Source organism: Muntiacus reevesi, chromosome 3 (assembly GCF_963930625.1).
Source record: "Muntiacus reevesi chromosome 3, mMunRee1.1, whole genome shotgun sequence".
NCBI lineage: Eukaryota > Metazoa > Chordata > Mammalia > Artiodactyla > Cervidae > Muntiacus > Muntiacus reevesi.
In genome coordinates, this window is record NC_089251.1 from 121,712,328 (window position 1) to 121,728,082 (window position 15,755).

General features: G+C 39.6%; 1 protein-coding gene across 2 annotated transcripts in view; it reads right to left on the reverse strand.

Annotated features, from left to right (window-relative positions):
• The window catches only part of COL4A3 (collagen type IV alpha 3 chain), a 168,371-nt gene that overhangs the window by 63,754 nt on the left and 88,862 nt on the right, over positions 1 to 15,755 (reverse strand). Inside the window, exons 10-20 of one of the 2 annotated variants that reach the window (XM_065930430.1) lie at positions 14,129 to 14,191; positions 13,967 to 14,002; positions 12,104 to 12,145; positions 8,992 to 9,069; positions 7,385 to 7,447; positions 6,936 to 6,995; positions 5,922 to 5,966; positions 5,581 to 5,634; positions 4,640 to 4,681; positions 2,555 to 2,639; positions 1,103 to 1,138 (exon numbers count right to left, since the gene is read on the reverse strand). In XM_065930430.1, coding sequence (XP_065786502.1) covers positions 1,103 to 1,138; positions 2,555 to 2,639; positions 4,640 to 4,681; positions 5,581 to 5,634; positions 5,922 to 5,966; positions 6,936 to 6,995; positions 7,385 to 7,447; positions 8,992 to 9,069; positions 12,104 to 12,145; positions 13,967 to 14,002; positions 14,129 to 14,191 — 604 coding nt within the window. The remainder of the gene's footprint in view (positions 1 to 1,102; positions 1,139 to 2,554; positions 2,640 to 4,639; positions 4,682 to 5,580; positions 5,635 to 5,921; positions 5,967 to 6,935; positions 6,996 to 7,384; positions 7,448 to 8,991; positions 9,070 to 12,103; positions 12,146 to 13,966; positions 14,003 to 14,128; positions 14,192 to 15,755) is intronic. The other variant, XM_065930431.1, reaches the window with a different exon arrangement.

Here is a 15,755-nt window from a genome sequence, read left to right on the forward strand (position 1 = left end):
GTATTTGGTCGGACCTCTAAAATCTCCATTTGCATCATTTCATCTTCAAGAAACACCTGCTGCTAAGAGTTTGGTATATATTTTTCCATGTATATGCAAGCACACATAATATGTATACATTTCCTCTTTTCTTTTACAATAAAATCATAATATACATATAGTCCTCCACTCTCTTTAACCTTAATTCATTTTCAAAATTATTTTTAAAATATACAGCATAGTATAGAGAAAAATGAAATATAATCAATGCAAGGGTTTATCAAATCTTTGCTATTTTGTTCTTATTTTGTTTCCTTTTCACAAGATGACCCATTACAGAATGACAGTTAAAACTGAGGCCACTGTGGTTAATCCTTAACTAACCATCCTTGACCCTATTCTTCCTCTTTCAAGAGGCAACCACTCTAGTAATTCATGAATATTTTTACACTTCACAGAATTGTGTATGTACTACAAACAATATATATTAAAATATAAAAACTGTATCTATGTATCCTTAGGCAACTTGTGATACATTATGAAAACTAAACTATCACTTTAACCAAAGTAATTGTCACAAAATTAACCGTTTCCTTTCTCTGTATCTTTTTCTGAGTTTCAAGCCTCCTGCTCCCACATCAAAGTTACTGCCTGACACTTAGTTTAAAATGTGTGTGTGCTAAGCCTCTTCAGCTGTGTCTGACTCTTTGCAATCGTGTGGACTATAGCCTGCCAGGCTCCTCTGTCCTTGAAATTCCCCAGGGAAGAATACTGGAGTGGGTTGCCATGCCCTCCTCCAGAGGATCTTCCCAACTCAGGAAATGAACTGGCGTCTCTTAAGTCTGCTGTGTTGGCAGATGAGTTCTTAACCCCTAGCGCCACTTGGGAAGCTCAGTAGTAGTTAAAACTACTGAGAAGTGAAAAAGAGCATTCCTATATCACTTTGGGTCAGTTTTCCTCCCTTTTCCCCTGAAGGTCCCAAAATTAATGATGAAGAAGTTGTAAACACTTGTATATCAATTAATGAAACATCAGTCTTACGTAAATAATGCAAACTCATTAGAAAGCAGCATGTTTTCCTTTTAAAAGTATTTGTACTGGTATCCGAGAAACATGTACGTACCAGGACTTCCAGGGGCTCCAGGGGGACCACTGGGACCTGAGGATACATAACAGTAATTGTTCACAAAGATAGAAATACCCCCTCCTTCCTTTATTGAAATCTTAGATGGCAATATAATGATAATTACTAATACATTTTTCATGCTTTTCCTCTATTCTCACATAAATATGAGAAAAGTTCACTCATTTAGACAAACTGCGAAGAAGAAACTACATTCATCTTAGATGTCTAACACTCAAAAACAGGGAGGAGGCGAAGTAGGGGATTAAGGGACATGAACTACTATCTATAAAATTAATAAACAATAAGGACATATTGTATAGCACAAGGAAATACAGCCATTATTTTTAAATAAATTTACAAAGGTATTGAATCACTATGTTGTACACTTTAAACCAATATAATATTGTAAATTAACTATATATTTTTTTAAAGTAAATTATAGTGCTTTATCATCTTCAGATAACTCAACAGATATTTCCTAAGAGCTGTTCTGTGTTTGGCACTCTGCTAGGATGATTTAGAGGTCAGAAGGTCAAATCACCGAAAATTGTCAAGAACCTCAAATGTGGCCTGGATCCATTTCAGATCACTTATAGCTATAACACCAAGTAGGGTTCCAACTCTTTGATGTATATTAGCAATTTATAGTGAGCATATCAGATTTTTTAAAACATGTGTCTAATAATTATCTGTCCATTTGTTTAAAACAATGAGAATTTTTACACGTTTAAATAAAATTCTCCTTGAAATCTTATTTATATCAATCATTTTCCTGGATCAGTGGTTCTCAAGCCTGCTACACATTAGAATTAATCTAAGGAGCTTCTGTGACCTGCCAGTATCCAGGGCCCTCCTCCAGGCAATTACATCAGAATCAGAAGGAAGAAATGGGGACATGGTTCTTATTCAGCAGTTCTTGGGTATTTCAATGTGCGGTGAGATATAGAGCTTATTAGACAAGATCATCTCAACCATCAAAATGGACAGAATATAAGTCAATGTGACTTTAATTCATGGCCCTGGAAGTCAGGAAGCAAGGGCTTCAGTTCCTTCTTGTCCCTATTTGTGTAGATTTGCTCAGATGAGAGCTGTTCGGGGCTCCATCTTCTCTTCTGTAATCCCTCTGGGACTGCTGGTTTTGAATACTCCCTCTTCCTGCCCTCTGGCTATGTTAGTGTCTTCCTATCAGATGTGAATGTTATGTTTAAAGATATTTAATTATGCATAAAGATAATCAGTTACCATCTACTGTACACCACCTAAGGAATTTTCTTAGGAAAATATGAAAATTAGGAAACATCAAAAAATACCACCACCTTTGAACATTAGGAGACTGCCCCTTTCCTCTTGCAAATTCTAGGTCTATAAACACATGCCTTGAAACACATATTGCATGAATGAAAGACACAGGATGATCAGCAAATGCTTTAGGAAGAAAATTCTTCTCACCCTGGGGGCCACGAGCTCCCTTGGGCCCTGGTAGGCCTGGAATTCCTTCATCTCCCTTTTCCTGGTATACATCATAATATTCTGTCTTAAAGGAAAATGAAATTGAAAAAAAAAAAAAGAAAGATAGCTATTTATGGTAACTTGCCAAATACAATTACTTCAATTTCTTCTTTTTTGACTAAAATGATACGTTCCTTGTTTTCTGAATTCACAGGCCTATGTGTTAGAAAAACATGGCAGTTAGATATATGGGATGGATAAATTTAAAAGTTAACCTGGTATCATGACAGTGCATATTTCATGGACTTTCATTTAGAAATACAGTTTCTGATGTGGCCCAAATCATATACACACACTTAAATATGTATATACATATCTATATACATGTGAGTATGTATATAGAAATTAAAGTTTTACAAAAGAGTAACTTCTGACAACATATGATCAACTCTGATATTTTTTATTCTAATCTATTTCATTATTTCATTTTTTAAAAACGCTTTTATTTCAAAGTACGTTGGGACCTATACATCAAAAAAATACTTCATTGTTTCTCTAAATTTCAGGACAGCATTGATCTTCAGACAAACGTTTCCTTGGTCCAAAGACTGAGGATTATTAGTATTTCTGAAGTGATCAATGGACCTTCTGCTCATTTCCTTAACCATCTCCTTCCAAAGCAGAACTTCCTCTGAAGTCAGTAGAAGCTGCAGAATTATGTGGAATTGAGCATTAAAAAAAAGATGGAACTATAAGTTTTTAAAAACTTTTTTCAGCTTTATGCTGCATGGGGCCAATTAGCTTACTGACTTGTTTAAAGAACTATAACAAGAACTTTGTAGTTAAAACTGTATGCATAAAGTGAAAAAAAATTCATAATAATAATAGTAATAACAGTGTAATAAACTCTTCCATCATAAAATCCATCAAGATATGTATGTATCTGCCAAGTATTGGCAAAGTACTCTCACAAATTAGCCTTTCATCTTCCCAGCAACCCCTTAAAAGGATCTTTGGATTGTCATCTGAATCATTTGCTTGCAAGGTAAAGAAGCTGATTTCTGGGACCCTCCTTCAGTTACTGAGTTAACTTACTTGGCCTGGGGGGTCTGGGAACTGCATTTGTAGGAGGACACAAACGCACTCCCCCAGTGACTCCTCTGTCACCAGGGACCTTTCTGTCACGCTTGCAGGTCTTAAATGGGAGCTCTACTCTGCACTCTGAATGTGAGAACCACTGTCAATTGAGGCAGCAAAGGAAGGTACCGGAACTCAGAGCTTGGGTCCCATTCACACTCATCTTAAGCCACAGAGTCACTATATACAGCATGCCCACCCTGTTGCCAGGAGCTGATGGACATCAAATCCATGTCCACGTGGGAAGGAGAGATCACCTGCCTCTAAGCTTAAAAGTGAAAGTGTTAGTTGCTGAGTCATGTTTGACTCTTTGCAACCGTATAGACGATAGCCCACCAGGCTCCTCTGTCCATGGACTTCTCCAGGCAAGAATACTGGGATGGGTTATCATTCCCTTCTCCAGGAGATCTTCCTGATCCAAGGATCAAATCCGGGTCTCCTGCATTGCAGGTGGATTCTTTACCATCTGAGCCACCAAGGAAGCTTGGGTTGGGGTCACTGGTTTTTTCAGGCCTTGAATTTAACCCAAAGTTGAGCTTCTGCTGCCTTATAGTTCAGGGCTGTCATAACAGGGCCCAGTAGGTGAAGTCCTTCTCCACCACGGCCAGTACCTGAGCTGTCCTTCACTGCCGCCCTACTATGCTACTCAAAGGTGCAGGATGACCTTAGGCCAGGCCTGTCTAGACAAAGGCTTTTTCTTCTCTGCAGCCCAGGATGGGCATTGCCAGTGCATTCCAGGGACCAAGTAGGACCAGATAAAAATATTTGTCCATTATCGAATGGACAAATAATGACAATAGCTATTTTTTTTTTTTGCCCTGAATTGATAAAAAGGTAAATACTATCATCTCTATCATAGCAGTTAATAAGGGACATTGATTCCAAATTTCCTTGATATTTGGAGACTTGATCAAGCATAATGTTAATATTGTTCTTCATTATACTTACTGGACCACGAAATCCTGGAGGGCCAGCGTTTCCTTTCCACCCCTGTATTGAAAGACAGTTACAAATTATGAGCACATTAAGCAAAAGTATTTACATGTTAGGTATACTTAGAAATCAAAATGCATAGTTAAACAAATCTATGCTAAAACTGATGTTATTTCTATGAAATGTACAAGTCAAATTAGCACAAAAGGGATATTGACTTTTGATTATTTTTCTGGAGGGCCATATCTGAGGCAGAAATCCTATCTACAAGGTCTGGAAGAAGCAGCTCTTGTTCTCTTGGTTTCTTCCACATCACTCCCTTCAAAGGATGCTTGCATCGCTGCATGCTCTCCCTGTTCACACCTGGACGAGAGGCACAAGGAAGCCAGGCCATGGGTTGTGGGCAATTCCCAGTGTCCAAGCTACAATCAAACTTTCTTACTGAAGAGGGCATTCCTGAATTCTACAGAAAGTTATAATATCAAAGGATAAAAACCTTGACACTGCATAAATATACCTATATAGGAAAATTATTTGAAATCCATAACGTGTTGTCAGAAATAAATTGATGTGAAACCCAGTCCACAGTTCACCAATGATGACCGTTCAGTTCATCATGACCCGGGTTGAGACTCACAGGGTCCAGACCATGCTTGACCTCCGATGAGCCGAAACTTCCTCCAATCACAGGTCCTTTCCAACTCCTTCCTCATGGGAAGCTGAAATCTCACTGGTCCTCAGCCAACTTCCACTACACAGAACAGGTTTAACATCTTTCCCTTCGAGTGTTTAAGTAAAGCCCCACAGCTCTCCTTTCTTCCTAACAAATATGCTGAGGTATTTTAGTGAAGTCTGACTGCGACTCCTTGCACCAAGTTTCAGGATGTGGGGAGGAAAAGGGGGAGAAAACCCAGCCAGTAATAAAAGCTGAAAGCTGATGTTAGGAAGGGAATTACCTTAATGCCATCTTCACCCCTTAACCCAGGGAAACCCTTGTCGCCTTTGGCTCCCTAAGAGAAGAGCAAAGTGAATAGATCAGAAGACACTCTGATAATCAATTTCTTCTGTAGCAAGCAAAATGCTTTAAACTCCTTTCTGGGGGGAGAAAAGGGGTGCTCAGATGACCCCTCTCCACCGAGAGGTGTAACACTTAAAAATGCATGCGTATTCAGTCGCTCAGTTGCTTCTGTCTCTGCAACACCATGGACTGTAGCCCACCATGAGCGACTCTCAAAAACCCTTCTTGGTCTAATAGGACTGACTTTCAATACATCAATGGGCCAAGTCACATCTTTACCTCAGTACCAGGAAAACCAGGGGCACCATCTTTTCCAGGCTTTCCCTAAAACAAAAACAAAAGAAAAACATGAAGGAAAAACTATTAATTGCAGAACCGACAATGACCTTCTGCCAGGAAAGGCAGAAGCCAGTCAGACTGGGAAGTTAGGGAGGGTCGTGGGATTCTCCAGGCAAGAGTCAGACATGACTGAAGCAACTTCGCACACATGCAGTATTCCATTGAATATATGTACCACATCTTCTTTATCCATTCATCTGTCAAAGGACACATGTTGTTTCCATGTCCTGGCTAAACTAAGTTAGCCATCTAAGCTTAGAAAGAAAGAAAATCAGGGAAGCGCTGAACAGAGATGTAAGCAGGAAAATTCAGAAAGAGAGAGGCGTTCACAGTCAATGTATATATTTGCAATGTTGGCAATTCCCTGAACTGCAGACGTGCCTATATTTAAATATACAAATAAAAGGAATTTCATAGTGTTTAAAGAGACAGAGCTGTTTAACTATTATGGGATTAACTATTATGGTACTTACTTTCCATGATAAAATTAAAAATAATATTAGTTGAATATTTATCTTAGAAAAAATATACTTTTCCCAGTGTATGATTTTTAGCGTTTTTAAACAATGAGAGTGCTGCATGCTAGGTACTATGGGCTAAGCCATTTCAGTTCTGTGCAACTCCTTGTGACTTCATGGACTGCAGCCCGCCAGGCTCCTCTGGTCATGGGGATTCTCCAGGCAAAAATACTGGAGTGGGTTGCCATGCCCTCCAGATCTTCCTGGCCCAGGGATGGAACTCTCGTCTCACGTCTCCTGTGTTGGCAGGCAGGTTCTTTGCCACTAGCGCCACCTGGGAAGCCCCAAGCATCTTGTACTTGCCATCTATAAAGTCCTGAATACTGACTAATTTGGGGCTCCCCTGGTGGCCCAGATGGTAAAGAATCTACCTGCAATGTGGAAGACCTGGGTTTGATTAATTTAGGCTGCACATGACACTGAATTCCAAACTCACCTGCGGGCCTGGTTCTCCAGGAGCACCTTTTTCTGATCCATAAGATTCTCCAGGTGGCCCCTGTATTAGTGAGAGTTAGGTCAAGTTTTGTAAATTAGTGATCTTTGACTTACATTGATTTTTATGAACTTTTCCCTTCCGTTAAAATTTTTGAAATGATAGGTTATCTAATTGGGACATCTTATTTATTAATATTAAATTAAAAACAGATGCTATAAAATCAGATGCTGAAGATAAATCACAAGATGGGTGACAGAGGGTGCATGTAAAACAGTGCAGGGATTTCAGCTAGAAGTGGCCATAAAATAATTCTAGCATTTATGATCCCTGCAGTAAAATGCTATCGCGCTTTAGCTAATATTAAGCCTTAAAGGTAGTTCGTACGTCAAAATATGCTCTAAGTTTCTACTTTTTGTTTCAAGGGAACAATATGATTCTAAGTGACCTACGGAGGGTCCAGGGGGTCCGGACTGTCCCATGGCTCCCCGGCCTCCCTTCTCTCCCTTGAGGTCCTGTCACAAAAGCAAGTTCAGGTCATCAGAAAGAGAGCAAACAAGATATTATTGACTACATTTGGAAAAGTCCTCTAGCTGTCTAATGAACTAGATTTTCAAGTTACATATATGCCTCCTATTAACATAACACATCACCATTTCTCACAGTTTGAATTTTATACCTGTGAACCCCCTGAAACAATACACAAACATTTTTATGCTGCATTTTATTTTTTGAATTGAGGTATAGTAGATTTACAAATATTATATTAGTTTCAGGTGTACAATGTAGTGATTTAAGATTTTTGTATATTATACTCCATTTATAGTTACTATAAAACACAGGTTATATTCCCTGTGCTATACAATATATCCTTTCTACAGTCTTTTTTTAAAAAAGAAAGGAACTTAGATCAAACTATATTAAACTAATTTAACTCCTGAATCAGTTTTCTATAAGCACAATCAGATCATTTCTAATATATTTTACTCTCATTTTTAATATATTGAAATTATTTTAACTGAGATCGAGTGTTTTCTGAGTAAATGTTATAATGAGGATTTGAGTCATTAATCAGCTTTGTTTTGGCCTTATCACATTTTATTAATATTTTGTGAAAATATAATTTTCAAAAACAATTTTTTCCCAATGTTAGTACTCTCTTGGGGTATCATTTTTTTTAAAAAGTCATTTTTTATCCCCGGGTCAAATCTCCCAGCTCTTAATGTTCTCAAGATAAGATTTTTTTTAAATCAATTTTTTAGCCAATAAAGCTTTAGATTTTATTAAATTTACTTTTGTTGATTAATTCTGAAAAGTTCAGTTATTTTCCTCAAGCAACATTTTTCCAATCTTCAATGAGAGTTATTATTTTGGTCATATAAAATGTCACCATGTTTTAACTTATTAGCTTTGTTTGATAGCTTCTATCATTAAAAATGAATTATATTTAAAACTGATGGCTAAGTTATTTCTTTTAGGGTGATGAAAATGTTCTAAAATTGCCCACGGTAAGTTGCACAACTCTGTGAATACATTAAAAGCCACTGAATTGCACACTAAATGAGTGAATTATCTGTTATGCAAATTATACCTCAATAATGCTATTAAAAATTAATTATAGCTAAAATCCATGAATTCCTTCTTTAAAATGGTGAAAATTACAGAATGTAAATTATATTGCAATCAAGGTATTATCAAAACAATCATAATTTTTAAAAAGAGGGATGATTTATGTTTAATTCTTAGTTTGTTGTTTAGTCACTCAGTCTTGTTTGACTCTTTTGGACCCCGTGGACTGTAGCCCGCCAGGCTCTTCTGTCCATGGGATTTCCCAGGCAAGAATACTGGAGTGGGTTGCCATTTCCTTCTCCAGGGGATCTTCCCAACCCAGGGATTGAACCTTTGTCTGCTGAGTTGGCAGGTAGATTTTTTTTTTTTACCACTGGGCCACCTGGGAAGTGGACTTAGGTGACAGAGCTTATAAAAGAGGTAAGGGATCACAAGGGCCTCATGGCAGAGAGAGGAAGGCAGGAGCCTAGTAATAAAACAGAGGAGTTACCGTTCTGTTATCAGGGCCGGTTAGAGTCACAATAACTGTTCCTGGTGGTCCAGGCGGTCCTGTTAATCCTTTCACACCCTAAAGACAAATACACTCAGGAATTTAAAAAAAACTTAAGCATAAGAGATCTACATTTCCTCTTTAGTCCTTACTTAAAATAAAGCAAACAAAACTTGAGACACGGCAAATACTCTGGTTTCAATGTGACTTAGTTAATAAAATGTGTATTAGTAAGTCTTTTGTTGTTGGTGGTCAGTTGCTCAGTTGTGTCTGACTCTGTGGCCCCATAGACTGCAGCACTTCAGCCCTCCCTGTCCTTCAGCATCTTCTGGAGTTTGCTTAAACTCATGTCCATTGAGTCAGATAGTTAGATGCCATCCAACTATCTCACCCTCTGGCGTACCCTTCTCCTCCTACCTTCAATCTTTCCCAGCATCTGGCTCTTCACATCAGGGAGCCAAAGTGCTGGAGGTTAAGTTTCAGTAAGAGTCCTTCCAATGAATTTTCAGAGCTGATCTCCTTTAGGATGGACTGGTTTGATCTCCTTGCAGTCCAAGGGACTCTCGAGTCCTCTCCAAAACCACAGTTTGAAAGCATCAGTTCTTTGGCTCTCAGCCTTCTTTATGGTTCAACTTTCACATGTGTACATGACTACTGGAAAAACCATAGCTTTGCCTATATGGACCTTTGTTGGCAAGATAATGTCTCTGCTTTTTAATACGCTGTTTAGATTTGTTAAAGTTTTTACAAGGAGCAAGTGTCTTTTAATTTCATGGATGCAGTCACCATCCACAGTGCTTTTTGAGCCCAAGAAAAGAAAGTCTGTCACTCTTTCCATTGTTTCCCCATCTATTTGCATGGGACTGGATGCCTTGACCTTCATTTTTTGAATGTTGAGTTTTAAGCCAGCTTTTTCACTCTTCTCTTTCACCTTCATCAATAGGCTCTTTAGTTCCTCTTTGCCTTCTGCCATAAGGGTGGTGTCATCTGCGTATCTGAAATTATTGATATTCCACCTGGCAATCTTGATTCCAGCTTGTGCTTCATCCAGCCTGGCACTTCTCATGGTATACTCTCAGTTCAGTTCAGTCACTCAGTCGTTTCTGACTCTTTGTGACCCCATGGACTGCAGCACGCCAGCCTTCCCTGTCCACCACCAACTCCTGGAGCTTGCTCAAACTCATGTCCATCGAGTCGGTGAGGCCATCCAACCATCTCATCGTCTGTCATCTCCTTTTCCTCCCACCTTTAATCTTTCCTAGCATCAGGGCCTTTTCCGGTGAGTCAGTTCTTCGCATCATGTGGCCAAAGTTGGAGTTTCAGCTTTAGTCCTTCCAATGAATATTCAGGACTGATTTCCTTTAGGATGAACTGGTTTGATCTCCCTGCAGTCCAAGGAATTCTCAAGAGCTTTCTCCAACACCAGAGTTCAAAAACATCAATTCTTCAGTGCTCAGCTTTCTTTATAGTCCAACTCTAACATCCATACATGACTACTGGAAAAACCATAGCTTTGACTAGATAGACCTTTGTCAGCAAAGTAATGTCTCTGCTTTTTAATATGCTGTCTAGATTGGTCATGAATCTTCCTCCAAGGACCAAGAGTCTTTTAATTTCATTTTGGAGTCCCCCCAAATAAAGTCTGTCACTGTTTCTATTGTTTCCTCATCTATTTGCCATGAAGTGATGGGACTGGAAGCCATGATCTTAGATTTCTGAATGTTGACTTCTAAGCCAACTTTTTCACTCTCCTCTTTCACTTTCATCAAGAGGCTCTTTAGTTCTACTTCACTTTCTGCCATAAGGGTGGTGTCATCTGTGTATCTGAGGTTATTGATATTTCTCCTGGTGATCTTGATTCCAGCTTGTGCTTCATCCAGCCCGCAATTTTTCATGAAGATACTCTACATATAAGTTAAATAAGTAAAGTGGCAATACACAGCCTTGACATACTCCTTTCCCAGTCTGGAACCAGTCTGTTGTTCCATGTCTGGTTCTAACTGTTGCTTCTTGATTTACATACAGATTTCTCAGGAGACAGGTAAGGTGATCTGGTATTTCCATCTCTTTAAGAATTTTCCACAGGTTGTTGTGATGGATCACTGTCAAAGGCTTTAGTGTAGTCAGGGAAGCAGAAGTAGAAGTTTTTCTGGAATTCTATTGCTTTTTCTATGATCCAGTTGATGTTGGCAATTTGATCTCTGGCTCATCTGCCTTTTCTCAATCCAGCTTGTACATCTGAAAGTTCTCAGTTCACATACTGTTGATGCCTAGCTTAAAGGATTTTGAGCATTACTTTGCTAGCATGCAAAATGAGTGCAATTGTGCAGTAGTTTGAACATTCTTTGGCATTGCCCTTTTTTGGGATTGAAATGAAAACTGACTTTTTTCAGTCCTGTGACCCTACTGAGTTTTCCAAATTTGCTGGCATACTTAGTGCAACACTTCAAGAGCATCATCTTTTAGGATTTGAAATAGCTCAGCTGGAATTCCATCACCTCTCTAGCTTTGCAGTGATGCTTCCTAAGGCCCATTTGACTTCACACTCCAGAATGTCTGGCTCTAGGTGAGTGATTACATCTTTGTGGTTATCTGGGTTATTAAGACTTTTTTGTTTTGTTCTTACCTTATTGGAGTGTAGCTGATGAACAATGTTGTGACAGTTTCAAGTGGACAGCAAAGGAACTCCGCCATATATACACATGTATTCATTTTTTCCCCAAACTCCCCTCCCATCCAGGCTGCCACATAACATTGAGCAGAATTCTTTGTGCTATACAATAGGTCCTTGTTCATAACCCTTTTTAAATACCGCAGTGTATACATGTCCATCCCAAAGCCCCTAACTATCCCTTTCCCTCATCTTTCTCCTTGGCAATCATGTTTCCTCTAAGTCTGTGAGTCTGTTTCTGTTTTGTATACAAGTTCATTTATATCATTTCTTTTTCGATTCCTCATATAAGGGCATCATCAGATATTTCTCCTTCTCTGTCTGACTCACTTCACTCAGTATGTCAATCTTTAGGTCCATCCATGTTGCCACAAATGGCATTACAAAATGTGTGGTTTATAAAATATTCTGCCCACAAATAAACCATAGTATATAAATTACCCGCTCTCCTTTCTGTCCTAGCACGTTATCGCCCATGTGACCCTGTAAGAAAAGACAAAACCAGATTATTTTTTTAATGAATACAAATATACAGTCTAAGCCCATTAAAGTTCCATTGTTTGTAACTGAACACTTACATTTTAATTGTAATGTTAGGATTGTAAAAGTTACTTTATTGCTTGGAGTAATGTGGCAAAATGTTTCTTTTAAAAGCAGAGATCTTAAAGTGCAGAAAGTTGAAGGGAGTTACTTAAAAAAGCAAGTGATGGCATGAAAGGGTTTGGGGTGGAGGAGGAAGCCCGCTCAGAGGACATTTTTTTTGGCTTAGCCAGCCACCAGCTAGTTTTAAATCTGCTGGCTGGATATGTAACTTCCTGATGCCCTGTTTTCTAGTCTTAAATATAAGAGGGATGTGTAGCTGCACTTCAGGATTCTGAAATTCAAAACTTAATAGAGAACTAAAAACAGAATTCAAGCTAATCTGACTTCACCAGTAAATTAGAACATGAGCTAAGTCTAATGTGAATTATCTCTCTTCAGTAAATTTATCATTTCAACCAATGTCTCTTTGTTTCTTTGCTTCTAGTTTGCAGATTTTCATCCCATTAGGCCACAAGCAGTAGGGAAAAGCTCAGGATGACGAATCAAAAGATTTTAAACTTTAGTTCTGCCAATTACTGTGTGATGATTCACTTAACCTGAACCTGTTCATCTCAGAGAGTATGTATGTGTGTGTCTGTGTGTGTGTATACACGCACACATCAATGAAACAATAAAATGTGAAAGCACCTTGGGTAGTATCCTACACACAAAGGCTTACCTGATAGTAAGAGATATTGTGTTTAGTACTAATTTCCTGGTGAGGCTCAGCCCTCTGTCAGCATTTTCTTACTTAAACTAATGAAGATTAGACTATCTAGCCCCAAAATACACCACTTTGGCAGAAGAACTCTTTTGGAGCTGAAGTAATTTGAGAAACAGTGAATGCAGAAACAGTTCTCTCCTCTCCCCCTGGGCCTCAAGGCTGGGCATAGATATCCCTGTGTGAATGTCAGCTTCCCCTCTCCTGTACACAGAAGAGAAGACAGCTCATCACAGGAGACAGCACCAACTTAAACCTGCATCAACAAACTTCACTGAAATAACCCTTATCTTCCACTACTTTCCCCCTTATATTTACCTTCCCACAATTTGTTGCCCCTAGAAGCTCACAACCCACTTCCTATGTCTTGATACTTCGCCACAAATGTATCACCCTTTGTTAAAACGGTATACAAGCCTCTGGGTCTGATTGCTTCTTTGGGGTTTTCATTTCATTTCTGTGAGGTCTCCATATGCATATGAAATCAACCTTTTTTCTCCTGTTAACCCAGTCACTGAACCTAAGAAGATAGAAGAAAAAAGTTTTTTTTTTTTTTTCCTTTCTCCCCAATCCTAACAGTTGACTTTTGTAACAAAAAGACACGCAGGACCCTGTTTAATGAGCACATGAACAGCCATCTTTTAGTTTCTAGTATGAAGACAGGTTGGTTTTGGGAAGCAGCCTAGTACAAAAATGTATAAGATAAAGTACTGGGAGATCAGCAGGACTATGAGAAATGGAAACTTACAGACTAGGAATCCTTGCTCTCTTCCCAACAAGGAGCTCCTTATAATTGAATTAAGACTCTTTGTATCAGAGGTCAAGTTACTGAAGTGCAGGGAAAAGAGAATAAAGAGGTGAACTGTTCATGTCCCCGCTGGGGATTCTCGTTGAGTCCCAAAGAGCAGCCCCAGCAAAGCCCCACATGTGCAATCAGACTCAGTTGGCTTTTAGATCGGTTAGGATGTTCTGGCTGGTACAACATATAGATTGCAACCTACCTTAGGTCCTGGAGGTCCCATGGCTCCCGGAAAGCCCTGGAAAAATCCATCAGTTAAAATTACAGCAGGTAGTGCACCAAGCCTACAATTCTGTTTAAAATTTTTAAGCTATGATTCTTTTATTAGTTACGATGTCTATTGCCATGGTGGCTTCATACTCACAAGGAATCCTGGAGGGCCAATTGGACCCGCAGGTCCAGGAAAACCTGGAAGGCCTGGCAAACCCTTTAAACGAAGAGAAGAATTAAAGTTTAAATTTACTTCTTACTGAAGAACAATGTCCATTAGTTAAATGCCTTAAATTATTTTAGTAAAATCAGGGTATAATGTTTCCCGTTTATGCTTGCAGTTAATTTCAGTAAAGGCCATGTGCCATGTGCCAGGACTATCTTGGTGATACTATCTTGGAGGTACCACCATCCTGGTGGTACTATTTCCAGAAAAATGACCAAAGCATTTGCTTTACTTTAGAAGACTTCTAAGATTTTTAGAAAAACTTCCTCTCCCTGCCTCTCTCTCTGTCTCTCGCCAAGCATGCTCCTACCTCTGGATCTTTCCACCTGCTTTCCCTCTGCCTAGAATCCTCTTTCCCCAAATGTCTATCTCTATGACTCACTTCTGCTCCCTTTTCTTGTCTTTACTCAAACATAATCCTTTCCACGGGCCTTCCTGCACATCCAATCTAAAGCCACAGTACTCCTTCTAACCTAGACACTTCCTATCCTCAACCCAATATTAATTTTTCTCCTCAGTGTTTATTACTATCTAACACAACACACATGGATGTGAGGGTTGGACTATAAAGAAAGCTGAGCGCCGAAGAATTGATGCTTTTGAACTGTGGTGTTGGAGGAGACTCTTGAGAGCCCCTTGGACTGCAAGGAGATCCAACCAGTCCATCCTAGAGGAGATCAGTCCTGGGTGTTCATTAGTGGGACTGATGTTGAAGCTGAAACTCCAATACTTTGGCCACCTGATGTGAAGAGCTGACTCATTTGAAAAGACCCTGATGCTGGGAAAGATTGAGGGCAGGAGGAGAAGGGGACGACAGAGGATGAGATGGTTGGATGGCATCACCAACATGGGTTTGGGTGGACTCTGGGAGTTGGTGATGGACAGGGAGGCCTGGCATGCTGCAATTCATGGGGTCGCAAGGAGTCGGACACGACTAAGCAACTGAACTGAACTGAACTGAACACAACACATAGGTAGTAATTTATATTTTGAAATATTTTCTCCTTCTAAAAGGCATGTGCCACGAGGGCAAGGATTTTGGTTAAACTGCTTTTGGGGATTTGTGCACTATGGTATCCCAGAGCCTAAATAGCTCCAGGTACCTAACTGGCAGGCGGATGGTAAGGGGGATTTCTTGTAGAACTGAAGGTCCCACTCTTGTACCTTCAGCAGTAGCTCACTGTAGTACATTGCCAATGCTCAACACACATTTAAGGGATATATCATGTCCCAGATTGCTACTGTCTCCTCTTACTAGATTCCCTACCCTCAGCATCTGACACCTTAATGCTTCCTAAGCAAACAAGAAACAAACAGGAGCCATCAACTTTTGTGTCTTTTCTCAAAAGCCTATGACCAGGCTTCCCTGGTGGTCCAGTGGTTAAGAATCCATCTTGCAGTGCAGGAGACACCAGTTTGACCCCTGATCTCAGAAGATCCCACACGCCACAGGGCAAATAAGCCCTCAAGCCGCAACTACTAAGCCTGTGTGCCGTAACTGCGGAAGCGCGCACACCTCGAGCCTGTGCGCCTCATCAAGAGAAGTCACTGCAGT